At 42.5% G+C, this 24479-nt stretch overlaps 1 protein-coding gene and 1 pseudogene across 1 annotated transcript in view; both read left to right on the forward strand.

The window, feature by feature from the left end:
- LOC144249836 (uncharacterized) overlaps positions 1-24479 on the forward strand; it is a 277991-nt gene that overhangs the window by 150582 nt on the left and 102930 nt on the right. The window contains exon 5 of the mRNA XM_077792034.1: positions 10195-10294. Coding sequence (XP_077648160.1) covers positions 10195-10294 — 100 coding nt within the window. The remainder of the gene's footprint in view (positions 1-10194; positions 10295-24479) is intronic.
- LOC144249701 (low-density lipoprotein receptor-related protein 11 pseudogene) lies at positions 10667-20950 on the forward strand (annotated as a pseudogene).

Raw genomic sequence — 24479 nt, forward strand, 5'->3', positions numbered from 1 at the left:
ACAACAACACACACACACACACACACACACACACACACACCTCCCAATCTCCCTTGTAGCAGAGGTGGAGCTGGTGGTTTAGTTTCCACAGTCAGATGAGTCACAAAGGACTCAAGTGTGAACTGAGGCCCAGCAGCCCTGGGAGGCTCTGCCCCATCAGGAGCGCAGCCCTCGGGAGCCACTTCATTGGCTCCACGCGGAATTCTTGGAAGGCGCCATTTTTGCCTCTAGTACCATCTACTCTACTTAATATTAGAGGATTTCCTTCAATCCACCCTTGAGGCTATTGCTTTTCTGTCCTACAATGTAGTTTAATAGGTGAATCCCCCAAAGACTCACACTGATAAGAGGAGGGGAAGGAAGGAGAGGCAGGGACCAGAGGCGAGGCAGTGTGACCCGAGAGATGGGATCCAAACAGCTGAAGTCCCAGGAGGCAAACGTGGCTGCTTCATGCTTTTATGAAGCCTTCAGAGTGTGAGATGGAACCCAGGCTTTGCCACTGAGCAAACATACCTATCCCTCTGTAAATGTCAGAGGATTTTTCTTTATGAGGTTGCATAAACCGAAGGAAAATAAAATAAAATCACATTTGGAAAGTGTGATAATAAAATATGGATGGCAAACTGAGATTCTGGAATATTGGGACATATTCTAGAGTTTTTCTTTTTAAAAAAATAACTGTCTAGGCATTTTTTGATATGAAATTTTAAAAAGATAAGTAACAGCATATGGAGTTTACTTTGACTCTTCTATCTACTGAACTTCACTCTAAAATATGGTCTATAAAAAACAGAGGAAGGAAGATGTTGAGATAGCTTTTTTAAAAAATATAAATTAATTTATTTATTATGATTCGTTATATATGACAGAATGCATTTTAATTCAGAGTACACATATAGAGCACAATTTTTCATGTCTCTAGTTGTACACAAAATAGAATTATGCCATTTGTGTCTTCATAAATGTACTTAGGGTAACGATATCCATCTCATTCCATTCTCTTTCCTACCACCCTGCCCCTCCCTTCCCCTCCCCCCCCTTTGCCCTATCTAAAGTTCTTCTATTCCTCCCATGTTCCCCCCATCCACATGATGAATCAGCATTCTCATATCAGAGAAAACATCCAGCATTTGGTTTTTTGGGATCGGTTTAGTTCACTTAGCGTAATATTCTCCATTTCCATCTGTTTACCTACAAATACCATCATCTTTTAATGCTGAGTAATATTTCATTCTGTATGTGTATATCTATATCTATCTATCTATCTATCTATCATCTATATATATCTCACAGTTTCTTTATCCATTCATCTACTGAAGGGCATCCAGGTTGGTTCCACAGTTTAGCTATTGTGAAGTGTACTGCTATAAACATTGATGTAGCTGCATCCCTGTAGTATGCTGTTTTTAAATCCTTTGGGTATTGCCGGGGTCCGGCTGCAGCAAAATAGTTGGGGGGTGACGAATAACTTGTGTACATTGATACAGCAGGAATAGGAGCCGTTTATTGTAGGGCAACAGAGCTATTTATACATTTTGCACAGCTTATCTTAATTAGCATAAACTAGATACATCAATCAACCAATAAGGAATCTCCACACTTAATGGCTCGCTTTTGTTACTTCTCAAACCACTCCCTCTGGCATTTTGCCAGGCACCATCCAGACTTGTTTACGAACTCTAACATTTCTCTGGCAAAATACCAGGTGTTATTTTTGACTTATTTACAGACCTTAACAGGGTATAAACCAAGGAGTGGGATAGCTGGGTCAAAGGTGGGTCCATTCCCAGTTTTCCAAGAAATCTCCATACTGCTTTCCATATTGGCTGCACCAATTTGCAGACCCACCAGCAATTTATGAGTGTGCTTTCCCCCCACATCCTCACCAACACTTATGGTTGTTTGTATTCTTAATAGTTGCCACTCTGACTGAAGTGAGATGAAATCTTAGTTTTGATTTGCGTTTCTCTAATTGCTAGAGATGTTGAACATTTTTTCATATATTTGTTGATGGATTGTATATCATCTTCTGAGAAGTATCTGTTCAGTTTTTTGGGCCATTTATTGATTGGGTTATTTGTTTTTTGGTATTAAGATTTTTGAGTTCTTTAGATATCCTAGAGATTAGTGCCCTATCTAATGTGCCTGTGGTAAAAATTTGCTCCCATTCTATAGGCTCTCTCTATTCACCTCATTGATTGTTTCTTTTGTTGAGAAGAAGATTTTAGTTTGAATCCATCCCATTTATTGATTCTTGATTTTATTTCTTGCATTACAGGAGTATTAAGAAAGTGGCGACTAATCTGACCTGATGAAGATTTAGGCCTACTTTTTCTTCTGTTAGGTTCAGAGTCTCTGGTTTAATTCCTAGGTCCTTGATCCACTTTGAATTGAGCTTTGTGCATGGTGGCAGATAGGGGTTTAATTTCATTTTGTTACATATGGATTTCCAGTTTTCCTAGCAACATTTGTTGAAGAGTTTATCTTTTCTCCAATGTATGTTTTTGGTGCCTTTGTATAATATGAGATAACTGTAATTATTTAAGTTTGTCTCTGTGTCCTCTATTCTGTACCATTGGTCTACCAGTCTGTTTTGGTGCCAATACCATGTTGTTTTTGTTACTATTGCTCTGTAGTATAGTTTGAGGTATGGTATAGTGATGCCACCTGCTTCACTCTTCTTGCTAAGGTTTGCTTTAGCTACTCTGGGTCTCTTATTTTTCCAGATGAATTTCATGACTGCTTTTTCTATTTCTATGAGGAATGTCATTGGGATTTTGATTGGAATTGCGTTAAATCTGTATAGTGTTTTTGGCAGTATGGTCATTTTGATAATATTAATTCTGCCTATCCAAGAACAAGGAAGATCTTTCCATCTTCTAAGGTCTTCTTTAATTTACTTCTGTAGTGTTCTATAGTTTTTGTTGTAGAGTTCTTTCACCTCTTTCACTGATTTCCAAATATTTTTTTGAAGCTATAGTAAATGGGATAGTTTTATTAGTTCTCTTTTAGAGGATTTGTCATTGATGTACAGAAATGCCTTTGATTTATGAGTGTTAATTTTATATCCTGCTACTTTGCTGAATTCATTTATTAGTTCTAGAAGTTTTCCTGTGGAATTTTTTGGATCTTCTACATATAGAATCATATTGTTGGCAAATAGTGATAATTTGAGTTCTTCTTTTCCGATTCTTATCCCTTTAATTTCTTTCATCTGTCTAATTGCAGTGGCTAGAGTTTCGAGAACTATGTTAAATAGCAGTGGTGAAAGAGAGCATCCTTGTCTTGTTCCAGTTTTTACAGGGAATCCTTTCAATTTTTCTCCATTTAGAGTGATGTTGGCCTGGGGCTTAGCATAGATAGCCTTTACAATGTTGAGATATGTTCCGGTTATTCCTAGTTATTTTAGTGTTTTGAACATGAAGGGGTGCTGTATTTTGTTGGATGCTTTTTCTGTGTCTATTGAGATGATCATATGGTTCTCATCCTTAAGTCTATTGATGTGATGAATTGCATTTATTGATTTCTGTATGTTGAACCACCTTGCATCCCTGGGATGAACCCCACTTGAGAGTGGTACACTATCTTTTTGATATCTTTTTGTATTTAATTTGCCAGACACGTTTTTGTATTTCATTTGCCAGAATTTTATTGAGAATTTTTGCATCTACATTCACTAGAGATATTGGTCTGTGTTTTCTTTTTTTTGATATGTCTTTGTCTGGTTTTGGAATCAGGGTGATGCCTCATAGAATGAGTTTGGAAGTGTTTTCTCTTTTTTATTTCATGAAATAACTTGAGCAGTATTGGTATTAGTTCTTCCTTGAAGGTCTTGTAGAACTCAGTTTTGTATCCATCTGATCCTGGGCTTTTCTTGGTTGGTAGATTTCTGATGGCATCTTCTATTTCATTGCTTGAAATTGATCTGTTTAACTTGGGTATATCATCTTGATTCATTTTGGGCAAATCATATTACTCTAGAAATTTGTTGATGCCTTTGATATTTTCCATTTTATTGGAGTTCAAATTTTCAAAATAATTTCTAATTATCTTCTGTTTTTCTGTAGTGTCTGTCAGGATATTTCCTTTTTCCTGACTGATGTTAGTATTTTGAGTTTTCTCTCTTCTTCTCTTTGTTAGCATGGTAAAGGGTTTGTCAATTTTATTTAGTTTTTCAAAGAACCAGCTTTTTGTTTTGCCAATTTTTTCAATTGTTTCTTTTGTTTTAATTTCATTGATTTCAGCTCTGATTTTAATTATTTCCTGTCTTTTACTGTTTTGGCATTGACTTGTTCTTCTTTTTCTAGGGGTTTGAGATGTAATATTAGGTCATTTATTTGTTGACTTTTTCTTCTTTTAAGGAGCGAATTCCATGCAATGAACTTTCCTCTTAGTACTGCCTTTATAGCCTCCCAGAGATTTCTATATGTTGTGTCTATGTTCTCATTTACCTCTAACAATTTTTTAACCTCCTCTTTGAGGTCTTTTGCAACCTATTGTCCATTAAATAACATATTATTTAGTCTCCAGGATTAGCTTCTATTTTTTATTTTATCTTGACTTCTAATTCTATTCCATTTTGATCTGATAGAATGCAGGGTAGTATCTATTTTTTTTGTATTTGCTAAGAGTTGGTTTGTGGCATAATCTATAGTCTATTTTATAGAAGAATCTATGTGCTGCTGAGAAGAAAGTGTATTCACTCATTGATGGATGAAATATTCTATATATGTCTGTTAAGTCTAACTTATTGATTGTATTATTGAGTTCTATGGTTTCTTTATTTAGCTTTTGTCTGGAAGATCTATCTAGTGGTGAAAGAGGTGTGTTAAAGTCATGCAGAATTATTGTATTGTGGTCTATTTGACTCTTGAACTTGAGAAAAGTTTGATGATGCTCCATTGTTTGGGGCATATGTATTTATAATTGTTGTGTCTTGTTGATGTATGGTTCCTATGAGCAGTATGAAATGTCCTTCTTAAAAAAAAAAAAAAGAAATGTCCTTCTTTATCCCTTCTGATTAACTTTGGCTTGAAGTCTACTTTACTTGATATGAAGGTGGAAACCCCTGCTTATTTCCACATCCATGTGAAGTGGTATGTTTTTTCCCCAAACTTTTACCTTCTGTCTGTGGCTGTCTTTTCCTATGAGATGAATCTCCTGAAAGCAGCTTATTGTTGGGTCTTTTTTTTTTTTAATATAGTCTACCAGTCTATGTCTTTTGATTGGTGAGTCTAGGCCATTAACATTCAGGGTTATTATTGAGACATGATTTGTATTCCCAGCCTTTTTTGTTTATTTTTGGTATTTAACTTGTCTTGGTTTCTCCTCTGATTAGATTTTCCCTTTAGTGTAGTACCTCTCTCTGCTGATTTTCATTGTTGTTTTCATTTCCTCCTCATGGAATATTTTGCCAAGGATATTCTGTAGTGCAGGCTTTCTAGTTGTAAATTCTTTTAACTTTTGTTTATCACAGAAGGTTTTTATTTTGTCATCAAATCTAAAGCTTAATTTTGCTCGATGTAAGATTCTTGTTTGGCGTCCATTTTCTTTCAGAGCTTGGTATTTGTTGTTCCAGGATTGTCTAGTTTTGAGGGTCTGGTTGAAAAATCTGCAGATATCCTAATTGGTTTCCCCCTTTATGTAAGCTGATTCCTTTCTCTTTTGGCTTTTAAAATTCTCTCCTTATTCTGTATGCTAGGCATTTTTATTATAATGTGCAATGGTGTGGATCTGTTGTGAGTTTGTATGTTTGGTGTCTTGTAAGCCTCTTGTATTTGATTTTCCAATTCGTTCTTCATGTTTGGAAAATTTTCTGATAATATTTCATTGAATAGATTGTTTATTACTTTGTGGGGTTTTTTTGTCTTTTGCAACCCATTGTTCATTCAATAGCATATTATTTAGTCTCCAGGTGTTGGAGTAGCTTCTATTTTTTATTTTATCATTGATTTCTAATTCTATTCCATTTTGATCCCAATACAAACAATATACAACCTTAAACCAAATATGCCTTCCTCTATCTCAATAATTCTTAAATTTAGTCTTTTTTATGTTATCCCATGATTCTTGAATGTTCTGCTCATGGTTTCTTACCATCTTCACTGTGTGGTCAACATTCTTTTCAAGATTATATAGTTTGTCTTCATTGTCTGAGATCCTGTCTTCCAAGTGATCTAAACTGTTGGTGATGCTTTCTATTGAGCTTTTAATTTGGTTTATTGTTTGTTTCATTTCAAGGATTTCTGTTTTTTTTTTCAGAACCTCTATCTCTTTATTGAAGTGATCTTTTGCTTCCTGTATTTGCTTATGTGACTCTTTATCGAAATGATCTTTTGCTGCCTGTATTTGCTCTCTTATATCCCCCTTTAATTCACAGAACATTTTAATTAAGCACATCCTGAACTCCTTCTCTGTCATTTCTTCTGTTGTGCTGGCCATGGACTCTAATACTGTAATATCTTGGTTTGTTTGAGGCACTTTCTTCCTGTTGGATCTAGCACTGCAGATCCAAGACGATACTGTTTTTACTCTATAGGCTTATTGTGTCTCTGCAGGTTTCCAATACCTCTCCTTTAATTGGGGAGAACAGTGTGAACAGATCCCAATACAAACAATACAGAACCTTAAACCAAATAGCTGCTATTCAGATGTTTACAGGTTTGTCACAATATACAGAAATGGTAAGTTTAATTATTATCTACACTAGAAGCAGTAGGTTTGCAAAAGGGTCTCCAGTTTCTGATGGTGGACAAAGAACTGGGGATGTGGTGTAGGATGAGATGCTGAGGGGGTAGGAGGTGAGGATAGAGAGTTATTAGATCTTAGAAAGTGTGAAAGAGGAATCTAAAGAAGTTGGTTATCAGCAAGAGAAAAAAGTGATTTGGGGGAGACAGGTGAGTGGGAAGACAGTAGACTATGAAAACATAAATATTAAGAAAAATAAAAATGTAAAAACAGGAGATAAAAGAATATACAACATCATTGTAATATACTATTCAGACATCCTAGTCCTCAGTAGCCTAATTCATGAAAAGCCCTTGGTTTCACAAATGTTGGGGATGTGAGGGTGGGAGCAGAGGGGGGGGGGGAGAAATCTTGAAGGAAGATACAAGGATTATTTTTGTTGAAGATCAGTATCTTTCCAGCTTCCTTCTCATCTCGTAGGTGGGGTTGTCTGTTGTTTGCTGGTATCTCCACCCTCAGGATGGTGGGGGTTATCAGGGTGGGAGGGTTGTTCTTGGGGGCGTAGCTCCTGGAGGTGGAGTATACACTTGCCTGTCCCCAACGGGAGACTGCTCCCCAAGGATCTCCTTTGGGGCCCCCTCATGTGATGTGGGCACCTGGTCTTATCTCCTAATATGGCCTGTAGACCTTGCAATTCCTGGTCTCCAATTTAGTCTCTAAACTATATCACTCACCCCTTCCCTTTCTGATTCCCAGTCAGGAACCGTTCTCTCCAGGGGTCTTAGGGGCTGCATTCTGGGGGCTGCACACCTGTCTTGGAGAGCTGTTTTATAATGGGCAGTTCAGGACCCTGTTTTGTGAGCTACCCAAGGCCATGTAGCTGCAAGCAGGTGCTGGGTTAGCAGCTGCTGGGGGGGAGGGAAGTTGGGGACTTCCGGTACTTTGATATTGCTTTAAAGTCCCAGCTGGTGTTCCAACTAAAGAGGCAATGAAGGTGTCCCAAGATGGAGGCGGCTGCTTTCATCCAGGGGGTGTGGGGTTGGGTGGGGCTGGGTGGTGGATGATGGATGTGTTTGATGTGTGATGTGTTCCGAGATGCAGCTCTGTGGCATGCAGTATCATGGCTGGCGGCTGTCTCTGGACCCAGTGAGGTGTCCCCAGGTGCATGTGACCACGTGTAGTCTAGGGGACTGTGGCAGTGGTTGCAGTGCCCCAAAATGGAGGTGACAGGGGACCCCCACATGGGAGATGGGGTCCACACGGGAGTGGCGGCTGGAGCTCCTGTGTGCGGCTGCGGCCAGGTGTCCTATGTGAATGTGGTGGCCAGGACTCCTGCCTCCGTGGGCAGCCAGGAGTCCTAGGCGGGTGCTAACGCTGGTGTCCTACCTGGGCATCTGGAGGTCCTGTGCGCTTGAAATAGCTTTTGAGAGGGAAATCTTTAAAACTTTCAGTAAATGAAACCTTAAGTTCTGCTCTTTCCTGTTATCCTTGAAAAAGAAAGAGTTACTCCGTTTAATAAATACTTTGTAAAAGGTCAGTTATGTCCCAGGGTAAAAGCATTTAATCAAAATAACGGTACTCAGTTAGCAAGAGGTGAGAAATACCAAAAAAGGTGGGAAATCATCTACCAAATATGACACAGGGGTGCAGTAAAATCCCAACGTGAGAATAAATTTCATACTAACTTGTTCAGTGAAAGTTAGTCACTGAGGAGTAGCTGAAAATTTTTTTTCTGGAAATGAAAGCAGCAAGTTAATATTAATCTTATAATTATGTTGAAAGAATTATGGTGTGTAGAAGATGGGGCCCAAGAGTTTTGTTTACTTTAATCCTGAACTATTATATAACAGAATAAATTTAAAATCCTATAAAACCTTATTAGCAGTCTTCAGATCTTAACCAACTAGCTACTTACATGCTTGACAACTAGAATATTTGTTAAAATGATTTGGTGTATAATGTACTTTATTTCAAATGAACAAATTAAAAACACCTCAGCTATTAAAAATAAAAGAATAAAAGGCTGACAGTCAAGTCACTTTGAGAAACAGTTTATTTCATGAACTTATTCCACTTTCATTCTAAGTAGGATTTCATTTTTTATTTAAATAACCAATTTACTCGTGCATGAGTCCAGCCAATGCTTTTCAGATACCTGTGATTGGCCTGGCTTGGTGTCAGAGGCCGAGGGTGCTGTGGTGCCCTGGGGGGGCTGTTGGGGTCTGTGCTGTGGAATCATCATGGGACGTGTGAGGGGCATCTATGCTTCCAGGGGAGCAAAATTAAAGCCGTATGTTGAAAGGCTCCGTGTTTAAACAGGAGTATTCTGTCCACTCTCTCATATCAGAACGCCCTGGCATGCAAGCTGGGGGGCAGCATGACGCCCAGAGAGTAGCACACCCTCCGTGGAGTTTGGAGAGCTACCAGCCGTGAGGGCTTAACATCATCCAGGAAAAAAAAATTTACAACAGCCAAATCTTGCTGGAGAGGGCCTCTCTGTTTACAATGTGCTTTTTGCCTTCCCCTTCTACGTGAGTGGTGCCCCAGAGCCCTGGATTTTGATGCCAGTGTAGACCTTGACTTTGAAGGTCGTCTGGCTCCTCCCCTCTTTCACAGTGTCACAGAGGGATGATCACGCTCTCTTTTATCTTATGAAGCAGAGCATTTCTTTCCTTTTTTTTCCTTTTAAAATATATTCCATTTTTTTTAGTGTTTCCCCTATTAAATAAAAATCTCTGCAACATAGACGGAATAATGCCTCCTAGAAATGAATATTTCAAATCAAATCAGTCTTCTGCATGAAAACTTCTCAAATAAATCATATTGAGCATTTTTTCCTCCTCATTCCAGCATCTTTTCCTTTGGAGACTTCACCCTCCTCAGGCTCTTAGCAATTGCTAGGGTTTGGATTCCTAAAGACCCACGTGTTAAAGGCTTGGTTGCCAACCCATGATGCTATTAGGAGGTGGGAACTAGTGGGAGGAAATCAGGTCTTGGTGAGTCATGCCCTTGAAGGGAGCTGTGGAATCCCAACCCTGAGCCTCTTTCTTTTCCTCTTTTTCTCCTCCAGCAGCCATGAAGTGAGCAGATGGCTTTGCCACATGCTCTCACCATGATGGGCTGCCCACAATAAGCCCCAAAGCTTAGGCCAACTGACCATGGACTAAAAACTCTAAAACTGTGAGCCAGAATAAACCTTTCCTCTTTTTAAGTTGATTATTTCAGGTATTTTGCTATAGTGATGGAAATCTGACTAGCATAGCAATCCTGCTCTCTTGATATAGTTTGGGGGGACTTCCCTCTCTTAGTCTCAGTGTAGACACATGGCCTAGCCATGATTTATCCAAAAAAAGAAAAAAAAGAAAGAAAGAAAGAAATGGGACTCACATAGAGCCCCCTAGCATTATCATAAATAAATTTTTTGGTACTATTTGGATATATATTTCTCTCTGTGGGGGAGCAGGGCAATGAGTCTTGAGCTGATGGTGGTCTTATTTTCTTCCATAGAGTATCTTCCTTCCTGAGATGGGAGTGAATATAGGAAAAAGAGGAGCAAAAAGACAAGGAGAAAGGAAGAGAAAGCGGGGTATGGCCAGAGGAGGAAGAGGTATGACTCTGTTTTCTGTGTGAACCACACAGTAGCCCAGGTTGTGCAAGTTATAAAAGAAAGGGTTTGTTTGGGTTCCTGGTTCTGGTCTAAGGTCGAAGGCCTGCCTCTGTGGTGTTCTTCTCACAAGCGGGTGTTTTGAGGTAGTGCAGGGCATCACACAGCCAGAGACAGGAAACTCATGTGTCCGTGTGTCTGTCTGTTCTCTCTCCCTTTTCTTGTATAGCCACCAGGATTTGATCATGGGAGCTCTACCTTCATGACCTTATCTAGTTTTAATCATCTCCCCAAGACCCACCTCTAATGCCATCGTCAGATTGAATTTTAACCCTCAGATTAGTCTAACCCCTCACAGTGGGGTCAAACTCCAACATGAGTTTCAGAGGGGACCCGTCATATTCAGATCCAACAGAAGGTGAGCTGGAGGAAACACCTAGGAAGGATTTACCTGTGCTTGACATCAGTCCCTTCCTGGACGTGAGTCCCTCCTTGGATACAGCTTTTAGATTTCCTCTAACAATGCTGTGCTCAACCATAACAGTCCAGAGGAGCTCCTACCCATGGGAAGTGGAGAAAAACCACCCCATCCTCTTATTGGGATGCTATTATGATTTTTTAATAGCACCACGAATAGTTGTCTCCTTTCCGATATTCACCCGCCTTCATGGTCCAGGACGTCTTAGCACTGGTTCTACTTCACCATTTACAGAGAAATCGGAGGCAGAAAAGCAGCGGCACTCTCTTTTCCTTTTGTTAATCCCACGCGGGGGCTCTTCTTTTTCGCTATTTTCCTTTGCTCACCCCTCACCAAGGGCTTTGGATGGCCCACTGTCTTGTCACCTAGTTTCAGTTCTTTCTAGGCACGGGTTTTCCTGAAGAGTTCCTTGTCTCAGTGCCCCTCCGTTGCCCTTGTGGTTGGACAAATTCTCTGTGCCCATTTGTTACACGTGCTTCTTTGCGACTTCAGTTTGTAAAGCTCTCAGTGGTCTTCATTGTTTGGGGTACCTCTACTCTTTGTTTCCACATTGGGGTGATTTTAATTTGTAGAGATATAGAGTTTTGTTTTTTTTCCATTTGAGTCCACCTGGATGTACTGCTCTAACCCCTGCCCCAAATACCATAAATGGGTGACTTATAAGCAACATGATTTTATTTCTCACCCTCTGGAGGCTGGGAAGTCCCAGATCAAGATTCAGGCAGGTTCGATATCTGGCCAGGGCCATTTTCTGACTCACAGATGGTGCCTTTTCATTGATCCTCACAGGACAGAAGGAGCAAGGGGGGTGTCAAGGGCCACTCCTATGAGGACACTGATTCCATTCATGGGGGTTCCACCCTCCTGATCCGATCTCTTGCTAAACATCTCACCTCTTAATACTACTGCTTTGGGGATTAGGTTTCAATCTTAATTTGGGTGGGACAAACTTTCAGACCATAGTAGACTTTTTAAATGACCCTTGCTATATTTTCTCTCTTGGAGCCTCTAGACATGGACTTATACTTTAACGTGTTTCTGGATTTCCTGAAATCTACTATGTTGGGTTAAGTTGACCTCTGTCGACATCGGCTTTGGCATCATTTTTTCCTAATTGTAGACCCACCTCAGGGTGCTGGGTGTGACCTTAATTCTCCTGCTCTGTGCTGGCCCTGGCCATTCCTGAAGTAGGACTCTTTGGAGACGCCTTGTCTTTTGTGAAAGGGATAGCATCTCCTTAGGACAGACCAAACACGCGCCTCTCTGTGGTGTATGCATTTTCAACTGAAATCACAGAGCCATTGGCCTCATTCCAATCAGAGATGGGGAGAAGGGGGAGGGCAACTTCTCCAATCATTTAATTGCATCCTCACAGCAAAGGACTTGGGAGCTTCTGCTGAGCCTTTGTGTGGCTGCGGGATCAGCGCTTTAGTTTCTGTTCAGGGATGAGTCCTTTTGTTATGTATAGCACAATGCAGCCTATATGAAGTCACCAAGGAAAAGGAAAGGCAACTGTGAGGTGCAAAGTACACTGTGAGCAAGGTGAACTCCGAAGGTGCAGAGTGGTAAAGAAACAGCTTCTCTCCTGGAAGCAGATAGGCCATGCTCACTCCAGGGAATAGTTACTTGCTGTTAGGAAAGGGGTGTGTGCATGATTCTGTTTTTTTTTTTTTTTTTTGTATGTATGTGTATGCATGTATGCATGCATGTGTGTGTATGTGTATGTGTGTGCATGTGTATGTGTATGTATCTGTGTGTGTGTGAAACTAGCAGTTACCCCCCTGGGCAGCTGGAAGAAAAAGTCTCAAAGACATCGAGCTATGACTCCTGTGCCATTAGGGCCTCAGGGGAACTGATTTCCTGTGTCCTGTGCCTACTCTGAAAGACTCTGTCAGAGGCCATCTTGGGACTTTTTTATTTCAGACAGGATAACACTCAGACTTGGGGACATACATGCTGGGAAAAGGAGTGCTGGGGGCTGGAGATGCCATTGTTCAGACAGTGGGTGGTTTTTATAGTGGAGGGTTAAAGAAAGGAGGCCTGTGGAGAGCCACGTGGACCTAAGAACAGGGGGAGCTGAGAACACGGATACACAAATGTCAGTCCCTTGGATGACAGGGACACTCATCAGGCAGAAGCGCTGCTGGCTGTGGCCCCTTGGGAGATTATTTTATTTTTTTTGAGAGAGAGAGAGAGAGAGAGAGAGAGAGGGGGAGAGAGAGAGAATTTTAATATTTATTTTTTAGTTCTTGGCGGACACAACATCTTTGTTGGTATGTGGTGCTGAGGATCGAACCCGGGCCGCACGCATGCCAGGCGAGCGCGCTACCGCTGAGCCACATCCCCAGCCTGGGAGATTATTTTAATCATCTTCTTTCTATTTTTATTACCAAACACTTATTCTTCATTTTCTTTTCTTTCTGAGATACAACAAGCACTGTTTAAGTCACGAATTAGAACTAGTAAATCTCCAGGATTGGTTACTAAAGTATGCAAATGAGGGTAATGTTGAATGTCCCGATTTTCATTTTTACAGAATTTTGACAGTTTTGCCATATTGCAGTACTAAGAACTGATTAACTTATGTAAAACATTTATCACGCTAGCTAATATATATGGTTGCCACTATTATTATTACTACAGTTGGAGATTATTCATCTGAGAGTGAGATGTGCTGGGGGAACACCTGTGGAAGAGAGTGGGAGCAGGGGTGGACAATGCAGGTGTGACACCTGCGAGAGGCAGAAAGCAAGGGCGTTGGGGCTGCATACCGAGAATCTCAACTCACGCTGAGCAGGCCTCAGCCCAACAGGGAGCTTGGCCTGGGAGCTGGTGCTGGCCAAAGTTGGTGAGACCTTGCATCTGTGCTGTACTGAGTCATTGGTGGAGGGTGTTGGGTGCACCCCTAGCTGCAGCCTTTCAGCTGATGCCCTCCTTTAGGTTGCCTCCTGAAGAGAGGTGTCCATGACACAACTTGGAGGCTGCCACAGGAGGCAGCTTGGTAAAGGGCCAAGAGCGGAGACCAGAAGAAAGCGAGCGAGTTCACATGGGGGCCTACGGGGTGTTGTGGACTGAATATCTGCATCCCCCCTCAGTTCATGTGTGGAAACCTCACTCCCAATGGGAGGTGGTAAGATGGAGATGAGGGCACAACAGCAGGACCCCGATGGTGGGATTCATATCCTTGTAGGAAGCTCATTCTCTTGGCCCTGTGATGCCATGGCATGCCTACAGTCCAGGAAGTGGCCCTCACCAGATACTGCATGTGTGGATACCTTGATTTTGGACTTCCAGCCTCCAGAACTGTTTTAAAAAATTTTTAATATTGTGTCCAGTTGTAGATGCACACAACACCTTTATTTTATTCATTTATTTTTCTGTGGTGCTGAGGATCAAACCCAGTGCCTCATACGTGTGAGGCAAGCGCTCTGCCACTGAGCCATAATCCCAGCCCATGCTTGTTTTTTTAAGCTGCTCAGCCTATGGTATTGAGTTATAGTCACCCAAGCAGACTAGGATATGAGGGAAGAGAAGGTAGCTGAAGTGTGTCAAGAATGAGGAGTAGAGCAAATATGCTCTTGCTGCAAGTGGCAATTAAAATCGGGATGGGATTTGGCTATTGGTGGCCTTGACAAGAGCAAATTTTGTGGACTGCGAGGGGTGAAAACCTAAATGGAGTGACTTCCAGAGAAAATGAGAGGTAATGTGGTCCAAGTGACATGTGTAGAAAATTCTTTGATAAGTTTTCTTCAAAGAGGATCAGAGAAATGGAGGAAAAGTCGGAAGGATATGTGAAGTTCAGAAAGGCTGGCCAGCTGGCTGGTCGGCCTCCTTCCTTCCTTCCTTCCTTCCTTCCTTCCTTCCTTCCTTCCTTCCTCTTTCTTTTCCCATCTTTCCCTCTTTCTTTCCTCCTTTCTCCTTATCTTCCTTTTGCCCAGGATGAGAAATAACTGCTCATTTGAGTCCTGGGGGAGGTGGTCCAGGAGAATGGAAATTGCATGGTGCAGGAGAGGGTTGCAGATCGGCTGGAGCCTCGTCCTCAAGATGGCAGGAAGGGATGGGACTTAGTGGGCTTAGGGGAAATTCCGCCTCTGTGAGGAGCAGGAACAGTTTGTTCCTCCACAGTAGCAGGAGGGAGGTATAAATCAAGAGACAGGTGGGTGGGTAGACAGAGACATCCTCTTTGGATCCACTTTCTCAGTAAAATAGAAAATGAGATCATCAACTAAAAGTGAGTCTGAGGAGAGAGGAGAGGGAATGACACAGGCTCCCAGACTAGAGGGAGACTCACTAGCTGGGGACACGAGGTGGCCAGGCAGCTCCAAGGGCACTGTTGAGGTTCATGATCATGTATTGAAGGGCGACCAGTTGGTTCAGGCAGGAGTTTTCTGAGTACATTCAGGTGCACAGGTACAGGTGAAGCACTGGCAGAGTTGTGGTTTTGCCAGGTGAACATCGCTCTGAAGGAACAGGAAAAAGCGCTGACTGCACAGGGAGGGAATGATCACCATGGTGGGCGCTGGAGTCCAAGATGGCGCTGGAGGAAATGGAGGAAAAACAGGAAGAAGATGGAGTCCATTAGTAAATCTAGCATCAGGGAGCTGTAGGCACCAGTGGGATCCAAGAGCTGTTGGTGCGGAAGAGCATAGCTGGAGAAAGTGGGGAGTCCAAGAGGGGGTGCTTGAGGCGGAGACTGTGAAGGAGCAAGTTCTGAGCACAGGGAGGTCTTGGTTGTGCCCAGAAGTGGAGGCTAGTATCTAGTGGGCAGTGGACACAAATGGCAAAATGGAAAAGAGGACAGGACCCCTGTGGCAATATACACCTTACAAGTTGTAGCAGTGGTGCTGGGAACCGACAGAGGGCTGGGAGCTGAAGTGGTCAGGAATGTGGCGGGGGACCTGGGAGGACGCCTGTAGCAGTGCTGTCTAAAGCAGGGTCTGTGCAGCTTTTTCTCTGGGGCAGGGTAGAAGGAGAGGTGGGGAGGGCAGAGAAGGAGTAGACTGATGTGGAGGTGAAGGTCAGAAGCACAGAGGTCTAAGACAGGTGGGAGAAATCAGCCCCCCTCCTTGAGTGGGTAGCAGAAGAGGTGTCTCTGGGGAGTGTCAGGTTGGGTTTGGGCAAGAAACCAGAGGCATTGCTCACAGCAGATATTTTTGATCTGCACAAAATAATAAATACATAGTTTTAAAAATATTTTTGATTGGATTCATATGACATATTTATTTTAAGTAAAATGTTTTCTAAGACATAAGCTTTTAGGACTTATTTATTCCTAGATGGCTTGTATTCCATATTATTATATTCTATACTTCAGTAAAATATTTTTTATCATCATTGTTCTTTTTCAGAACTGAGGCAGGAACTGTTGTGATCGTGTGAATCATGAGGCTTTGCAGTTCTTATATTCAGAAGAAGGCCACCCAGTGTTGTTCAAACAATAGCTGGATGCTGATACTCAATGTTTGTTTCCCATTCTCCCACAGCTATAAAATACAGGTGATACTGCTGCCCCCTGCTGCCAAGTAGGAAATTTGCGCTCACATATTGACATTCTTAATACCTGAGCCCCTTGGTACAGACTGTCTGGCGTGCTTAAATTGCTACAATCCAGTGAAATAACTATAAAGACTAATAAGTGCAGTGTGCTACTGTAGTGGATAAAAATAAGTATTTATTAATTGACAACTCTAAAAAAATAAATAATGCCCTACAAATGCAGTGCTGCAAGACAGGACTATCATTCTGTATGAAGATAAACACAAATATTTCCATTTTCTACGGTGTTTGAACTTGAGATTGATTAGTGAGGATATTTAAGATTTTTTTCATCTTTAGGACTTAAATATGCAAATTACCTTAAGCATTATCAACAAATACATTAGATCAGCAGAATCAACATCCCCTGGGAACTTGTTACAAATAAATGCCCAAGCTACATCCTGAACTGCAGAATTAGCTGTTTTGGAGTGGGATCCAGAAATTTGAGTACAGCACCCCTCTTATCTAAGGAGGATATGTTCCAAGACCCTTAGGGAATGTCTGAAACCTCACATAGTACTGAGTTCTATATATACTGTTATATATATATATATATATATATATATATATATATATATATATATATATGATAAAGTTTTAATTTATAAATTAAGGAGAGTAAGAGATTGACAGCAATATTTAATAATACAATAGAAAATTATTAATATTCTAATAAACAGACTATTATTAACATAAACACTGTGATACCACCACCGTCGTCTGATAACTGAGATGACTGCTGAGTGAGTGACGAGCAGGTAGCATATACCATGTGGATATTCAGGCAAAAGGATGATTCATGTTTTGCATAGTACGGAGCAGGACAGTATGAGATTTCACCATGTTAATCCAGACAGTGAACAACTTAAAACTTACTAGTTGTTTTTTTCCGGAATGCTTTATTTCATGTTTTTTGACCGCAGTTGACCATGGCAGCTGAAATGGTAGAAAGCAAGACTCTGAATAAAGGGTGGCGACTGTATTAACAAAGCCTCAGGTGGTTTTGACTTTGCTTGAGTTTGAGAGCCACTGAGAGGCCTTGCTGCTTCACCTACGGTCCACAGGATTGATGTCGTCACCTGGGAGGTAGTGGGAATTGCTGTCTGAGGAGCTGTCTGTGGAGCTCCTGAATTAGTGTCTATATTTTAACAGGATCCTCATCTCTTTCAAGTTTGAGACACTTACTTAGTGGACACAAATGGCAAAACTCTCCTTGGCCTACAAAACAACCATTCCTGTTTTTTTTTTTTTTTTCTTCTAATTGTAACTGGCAGACTTGTAACTGGCAAGACTTGTAACTGGCAGGGTAAATAGGGTGTCCTGCATGTTTTGAGAAGAAAAAAATGAAATTATTTTCATTGTGAAAAGTCTCCAAGAAATTGCAGTTGTGAACAAAAGCTTCTCCAGGTAAAATTAATGATTAATGTGGAGACAGATATCTGCAGAGCTTTGAAGAAGAAAAAACAAGCCACTTCCTCCTCCTGTCATCCTTGGTCAGGATCTCCTTTTCCTCTAATGGAAACAGCCGTGGAGTCCGAAATTAGTCAGAACTGGGGCCTCTGCTAGACCTTTCTCTCCAATTCTCCTGAACATTTTTGACTTGGGTAAAGTAGGAGGAAATTGGGCAATGTGAGCAAGTTTTAGAGACAATCCACTATCCCTGGAAGACTGGGAGACAGATTAAATCCAGACTTAGTTCCCTGAGAGCTATTTAACTCTGAGCATTAATGTAGCTCATCTTACTAGATCACCTACTTCAAAAGGATGCTGTGAGCTCCATTAAGATTATTTATGCAAAGCAACTTTGTGGACTGCAAAAAAAGCAATTAAACAGAAGGAGTGATAATAACAGCTACAGGTTTTTGCACTGATTTTTACAAATGCAATTTTGAAAACTTTTATGCTAATTTATTTTCTAAAATAGGAAGCAACCATCAGTAGAGAAGATCAAATAAGGTCTTTTAAATTTTAATGATTTAATTACCTCAGGTTTCCTGGTCTATTATATTCTTTTACCTTCAGAAAAGAAAATGTGTTTGGAACTGCAAATATAAATGGACTGCATAGATCTTTTATTTTCCAGCAGTTGTCTAGCTCTAATAGGAAAAAGAAAATTGGTAGAATCACAGTTTCCAGCAAGAAATATTACGTTAATGCAATGCAACGGGGATTGATTGAGTCTTTCCTACATGATGGGTACTGTAACATTCCCTGGGAATATAGTATGAATAAAGTATGATCACTCCCCTCAAAAAGTGCCTAGGCTGGTGGTGGGGAGGAGATGTTTAATTACGATAATAGCTACCAAGAAAAGGCCTTTTTTTTTACAAGGCTTGTCTTAATTGATTCTTATAGTCTCTCACCCTCTCTTCTGCTCTCTGCCTTACAGGGAGAATTCTGGAAAGATTGTGGAGGCAGCCTTGTAACTTTGAAATTCCTGAGATCTGCTCCCAAAGCCAAGTGCTCAGGAACACACAACAAAGACACTCAGATAACACACAGATGAGAACAAGGTGGCAGCCAAGCCCCATACTCCCCCACCCCCCACAAACTTGGTATGGGACCACCCACAGCCCTGGGACCAACGTGGCACCGGTGTTGTGTGGCCACTGACATCCAGAGACCAGAGAGCTGGTCCCCCAGCAGCCACCCAGGAGAGGCCTTGCCCCATTCCTGCTAAGTGACTGGGATTTGCTGGGCTGAAGGTGCTGAACGAGCCAGTCCTATAAATTATCCAGACCTATAAGCCCAATTCCCTTCCCAAGCAGGAGACAGAAATTCTCATGGAGGGAAGAACAGGGGTAGAATCCAATGTGAGTGAGGCAGGGACATTAAGAACCCAGGAAAGGAGGAGCCGCGCCAGGCCCCGCCGGCTATGCCTCCTGCTGCAGCGGTTCCCGCCGGCGCCCGGGCGCCCGCGACCCCTGGGGAGCAGCCAGGCCCCGGGAACACCGGGCTTTGAGGCCGGGGCCTAGTGCCCGCCGCGGCCCCGCAGGAGGGGCCCAGGCTCGCCTCCCCGCCTCGCTAGTCACTTGGCCGACCTAGGCTCGCTCCCCTCCGCTGCCGGCTGCCGTGGCCGTCGCCGCCCAGGAGGGCGCGGACTCGGGGCGTCGGCAGCGGCGGCGGCACCAGGCGCTGCGCGGGTTGCTGTTGCTCTGCCTGTGGCTGCCCAGCGGTCGTACGGCCGTGCCACCGGCGGCGCCGCTGTCCGAGCTGCACGCGCAGCTCTCGGGCGTGGAGCAGCTGCTGGAGGAGTTCCGCCGGCAGCTGCAGCAGGAACGACCGCAGGAGGAGCTGGAGCTGGAGCTGCGCGCCGGCATCGGCCCGCGGGAAGGCTGTCCAGGCCCCGGCGGCGACGGCTACAGCGCCATGCCCGACGCCATCATCCGAACCCAGGACTCCATCGCAGCAGGTGCCAGCTTCCTGAGAGCACCGGCGGCCGTGCGGGACTGGCGTCAGTGTGTGGCGGCCTGCTGCTCCGAGCCACGCTGTTCGGTGGCGGTGGTGGAGCTGCCCAGGCTGCCTGTGTCCCCGGCGGTCGCGCTTGGCTGCTACCTCTTCAACTGCACTGTGCGCGGCCGCAGTGTCTGCAAGTTCGCGCCGCACCGTGGCTTCAGCAGCTACAGTCTCAGCCGCGCCCCAGACACCGGGCTAGGAGACTTGGAAGCTGGAGACCCCGCTCTGGCCACCGCGTGGTCCTCGCCCCGGCTGGACAAGGATGAACCTCCACTTAGCAAGGCTGGGCAGGATGTGATTTTGCATCTGCCCACAGATGGGGTGATTCTGGATGGCCGTGAAAGCACAGATGACCACGCCATCATCCAGTATGAGTGGACACTACTGCAGGGTGACCCATCAGTGGACATGAAGGTGCCTCAACCAGGAACCCTGAAGCTGACCCACCTACAGGAAGGAACATACACCTTCCAGCTGACCGTGACTGACACCGCTGGTCAGAGAAGCTCCGACAATGGGTCCGTGACAGTGCTTCCCAGGACCTACTCCACAAGAGGGTGCTTGAATGTTTGCTCACGCTACCACTTCTTCTGTGACAATGGCTGCTGCATTGATATCTCCCTGGCGTGTGATGGCAAGCCGCAATGTCCTGATGGGTCTGACGAGGCTTTCTGTCAAAACTTGGGCCTTGACCACAAGATGGTGAGCCACACGCCAGCTAGTCCTGCCCAGCCAGACACAACAGGCCTGAGTGAACATGCAAGGGAGCACTCATTGTTGGAAAAGTTCCAGAAAGTCACTGCCCCCAACCTGCTGGTCACCTCATCAGTCTCAGAGAAGAGAATTCACTCCACCTCCTGGGGACCAGAGAGCCAAATCATTCCTGTGATGCCAGGTAGACATTCCTCAAGCAACAACAGAAAGGAGGAAAATTATATTTTTGAATCCAAGAGTGAACAAGGCAGAGGAGAACACCCAGCCCCAGAAACAGGTGCGGTGCTACCCTTGGCATTGGGTTTGGCCATCACTGCTCTGCTGCTTCTCATGGTTGCTTGCCGGCTGCGCCTGGTGAAACAGAAACTGAAGAAAGCTCGTCCCATTACATCTGAGGAATCTGATTACCTCATAAATGGGATGTATCTGTAGCAAATGTAAGCACTTAGGGGAAGAATGTGTTTCATGTACAATTTATTCTTTTATTAGGTTCTAGTATTTACAGCCTCTTTTGTTTTTAATTGGCAAATCACAAACCTTTATTTACTATAGAAAGATTATCCTTAAGTACATGAAATATTTCAATAGAGAGAAATTCATGTGATTAAAGACTTTTACAGATCTAATTCTGATTTACTAAATTGTCCCTAGAAATAGAAATTTGTAGTCAGCTGAGGCAGTTTTGTCAGTATCCCCAAAGATGGCCTCAGAGTGGTGGCATTCACCCTTAGCTTTTGAGATGTGGCCCACTGGGCCCTGATAGTACTGGGTCACTTTAGGAATAGCTTCCTGTGGCGCTAGTCTTCTTTAATCTCCAATGCCCCATTTTTCTTTTACTCTGAAAAACATGTTCCTTAGGATGGATTTCAAGGAAGTTTATACTCTCAGTGAAATGTTACCTATGGCAGATATACATTTTACAAATCTTTAGAACAGATGAAGCCTGAGGATAGAGGAAGGTGGGTTCTTCCCAATGCCTTTGACATCATGTCATGTAGTTGGGGGCCTCCTTAGGCTGATCTTCAGAGGGGAAAAAAAAAGCTAGACTTTGGATTAAAAACACCTCTAAGACGGTTATGAAGTGAGATAGGAAATCAAGGTGGAAGTAATTCTGGTGGCCAAAAAAATTAACAGAAACTTACCTGAGGACAACTCTAAACATTGTGTACAAAGTATTTTTGTCAACAGGTGGATAATTAATACTTTGTGATTTCTGCTCACCACTGTTCCATGGTCCAGCGCAGCAGCCCATTTATACAGTCACCAGTTTTCAAGATGAGTATTTTTTGATGAAAGAAAAACAGCAGGATGTTAAATGGATTTGGGGGTACAGCTTTTATAGAAATGTCACCATGTTTAAGTGACAGCAGGTTATTTGATCTAATGGAACAAGCCAGGTTTTTTTCTTCCTTTTTGAAAATGCTATCCAATATTATTATGACGTCAGTCAGCTAGGGCCAGGCTCATGTGTTCCAGAGTAGAAAGCAGTGTTGCACAAATTCATCCTTAGAGAAAACTGGCATATTCTGTCTTTCCTTTCTAAATCTGTAGGTATTTAAAGACAAATTATTTCATACACATTTAATGCCAGGATTAGATACACTCTAGAATAATTATCCCACTGAGAGGAATGTGTGATGCAGTGCCTGTCTATGCTTACATGATGTTCCTATTTATATATATATATTTTTTTATCATAAGACAAATCTTTTAAAACACTTGAAAAATACTCTAGAGTCTAGTAGTTTATTTTTTAAAAGGACTTAATTTGGGTGGGAAATATATCAAAACACTTTAGCAAGTGGAAAGATCTAGAAAAACCAATAATCATTTTTGTTTCCTGAAAAACTCATGTTTTTGTAGAATGTTTAGAGTTGATCAATGATTTAAATTTCAGTGGCAGTTTAAGAGAAATGGACTGTGTGAATGAATTTAATATGTGTGTACTCCCTGTGATGCTGTGCAGTGTCTTTATACAGAAGGACGTCACCTATAGCCATACCCAATAAAACTGATAACGCATACATCTATCATCAAACCTTTTATACATGTAGAAATTAATAATAATTTAGGATCGCTATAGTACTGATTTACTTAAGATGTCCCATAATGTCCCATATTACGTAAACAATATTCCTTTAATAAATTGTATTTTATTCTTAAAAAAAAAAAAAAAAAAAAGAACCCAGGAAAGAGAAGGTCCAGATGAAAGCAGAGGACCACAGTTGACAACAATGATTATGCATTTTGAATTGCTGAAAGAATAGACTTTTAATGTTCTTACCATAAAAAATTGGTCAGTTGGTGATATGTAAATTAGGTTGACTGAATCTCTCTACTGTGACACACAGATCAGTCCATCACATTGTACCCCATAAACATAAACAAGATTTTTTTAAAAGAGAGAGAGAGGGAGAGAGAGAGAGAGAGAGAGAGAGAGAGAGAGAGAGAGAGAGAGAAAATCTTTTTTGTAGATGGACACAACACAATGCCTTTATTTTTATGTGGTGCTGAGAATCGAACCCGGGTCCCGCCCGTGCTAGGCGAGCACTCTACCATGGAGCCACAATCCCAGCCCCAACAAACAATAATTTTTTGTTGATTAAAAAAAGGAAACGCAGAGAAGGCAAAGTGGAGAGAGCACTTGATCATTTTTTAAAAATTTATTTGTTCTAGCAGCAGAATGCACTTTGATTCATACTACACAAATGGAGCACACCTTTTCACTTCTCTGGTTGTACCCGAAGTAGAGTCACACCATTCATGCCATCATACATGTACCTACAGTGGATCATTTTTGACCACTTTGCAACAACAACAGACACAAGAAAAGCTATGCTGGAGCTCTCTCCGGGGGACAAGTGCAGGAAAACTCTTTGTGCCAGAATATTACTCATAATCACAAAAAACAACAGCAACAGAGCATGGTTGGATCATTCTAAGTTTCATAAGAAAACAGAGAATGGGATTAAAAGAACATTCCTTCAGACAACAGAAGCCTACGGAGGCCCACAAAACACAAACAATGAGATTATGTGTAAAAAGTGTTCTGTCTTGTACGGCTGGACACTTGCATGCCTAGAGATGTCATGCTACAGTGCCTGGGACTTGTTTCAAAGAATCTGGGAGGAGAAGGTGGACTGAGACAGGAAAGAAACAAGGCTGGTCTGTTCATGGGTGATTGGTGCACTGGGCCATTGGTGCCCCATCTTTGTAAGAGTGACTTGTAAATTTCTGGGCCATTACCTCTTCCGGGCTCCCTCATAGACCTTGCCCAATTTCCTTTGTGTAATCTGTGAATGATGGGCTCAATCTTCAGCTCTCCCTCCCCTTATTCGTTCTACAAAATTGGGCAATTTTATTCACTCATACGACTTCAAATTCAGCTACTCTGCTCATGAATACCAAACATTCAATTTTCACGGAGATATTGCTCCTATTCTCAGCGTGGCAATTACTTGTAAGACCCTGAGACATGTGAAGTTCAAGGTGCTCATGGATAAACACTTTGTCTTCTCCTCGATTTTGCTCCTTCTCCTCTATCCCCCATTTTCACAAAGCACTTCAACATTCACCTCTTGCCCAAGCTAGAAACTTGAGTGTTATGGATTTGACTCCTTCTAAGACTACAAATCTCATTCTTTCTTCAGTGCCATGGTTTGGATGTGGTTTGTCTCCCAAGGGTTCATGTGTTGGAAGCTTGGTGTCTGGTGTAGCAATGCTAAGAGGTTGTGGGACGGTTAAGAGGTGGAGCCTAGTGGGAAGCCCTTAGGTCCCTGGGAGGCACTGTCCTTGGAGGAAATCCACTTAGTTCCCAGGGGACCGCAGTCTCTCTTTGGCTTCCTGTCTTGTGATGTAATCTTTCCTTTCCTACACTCCACCATTGTGATGCCATCCACCGTGAGATCCTCACAAGAGTCAAGTTGATGCTAGAATCATGCCCCTGAACTTCCAAAACGGTGACCTAAATAAACATATTTTCTTTATAAAGCAACAGCTGCA

The sequence above is a fragment of the Urocitellus parryii genome, chromosome 12, assembly GCF_045843805.1.
Source record: "Urocitellus parryii isolate mUroPar1 chromosome 12, mUroPar1.hap1, whole genome shotgun sequence".
Lineage (NCBI taxonomy): Eukaryota > Metazoa > Chordata > Mammalia > Rodentia > Sciuridae > Urocitellus > Urocitellus parryii.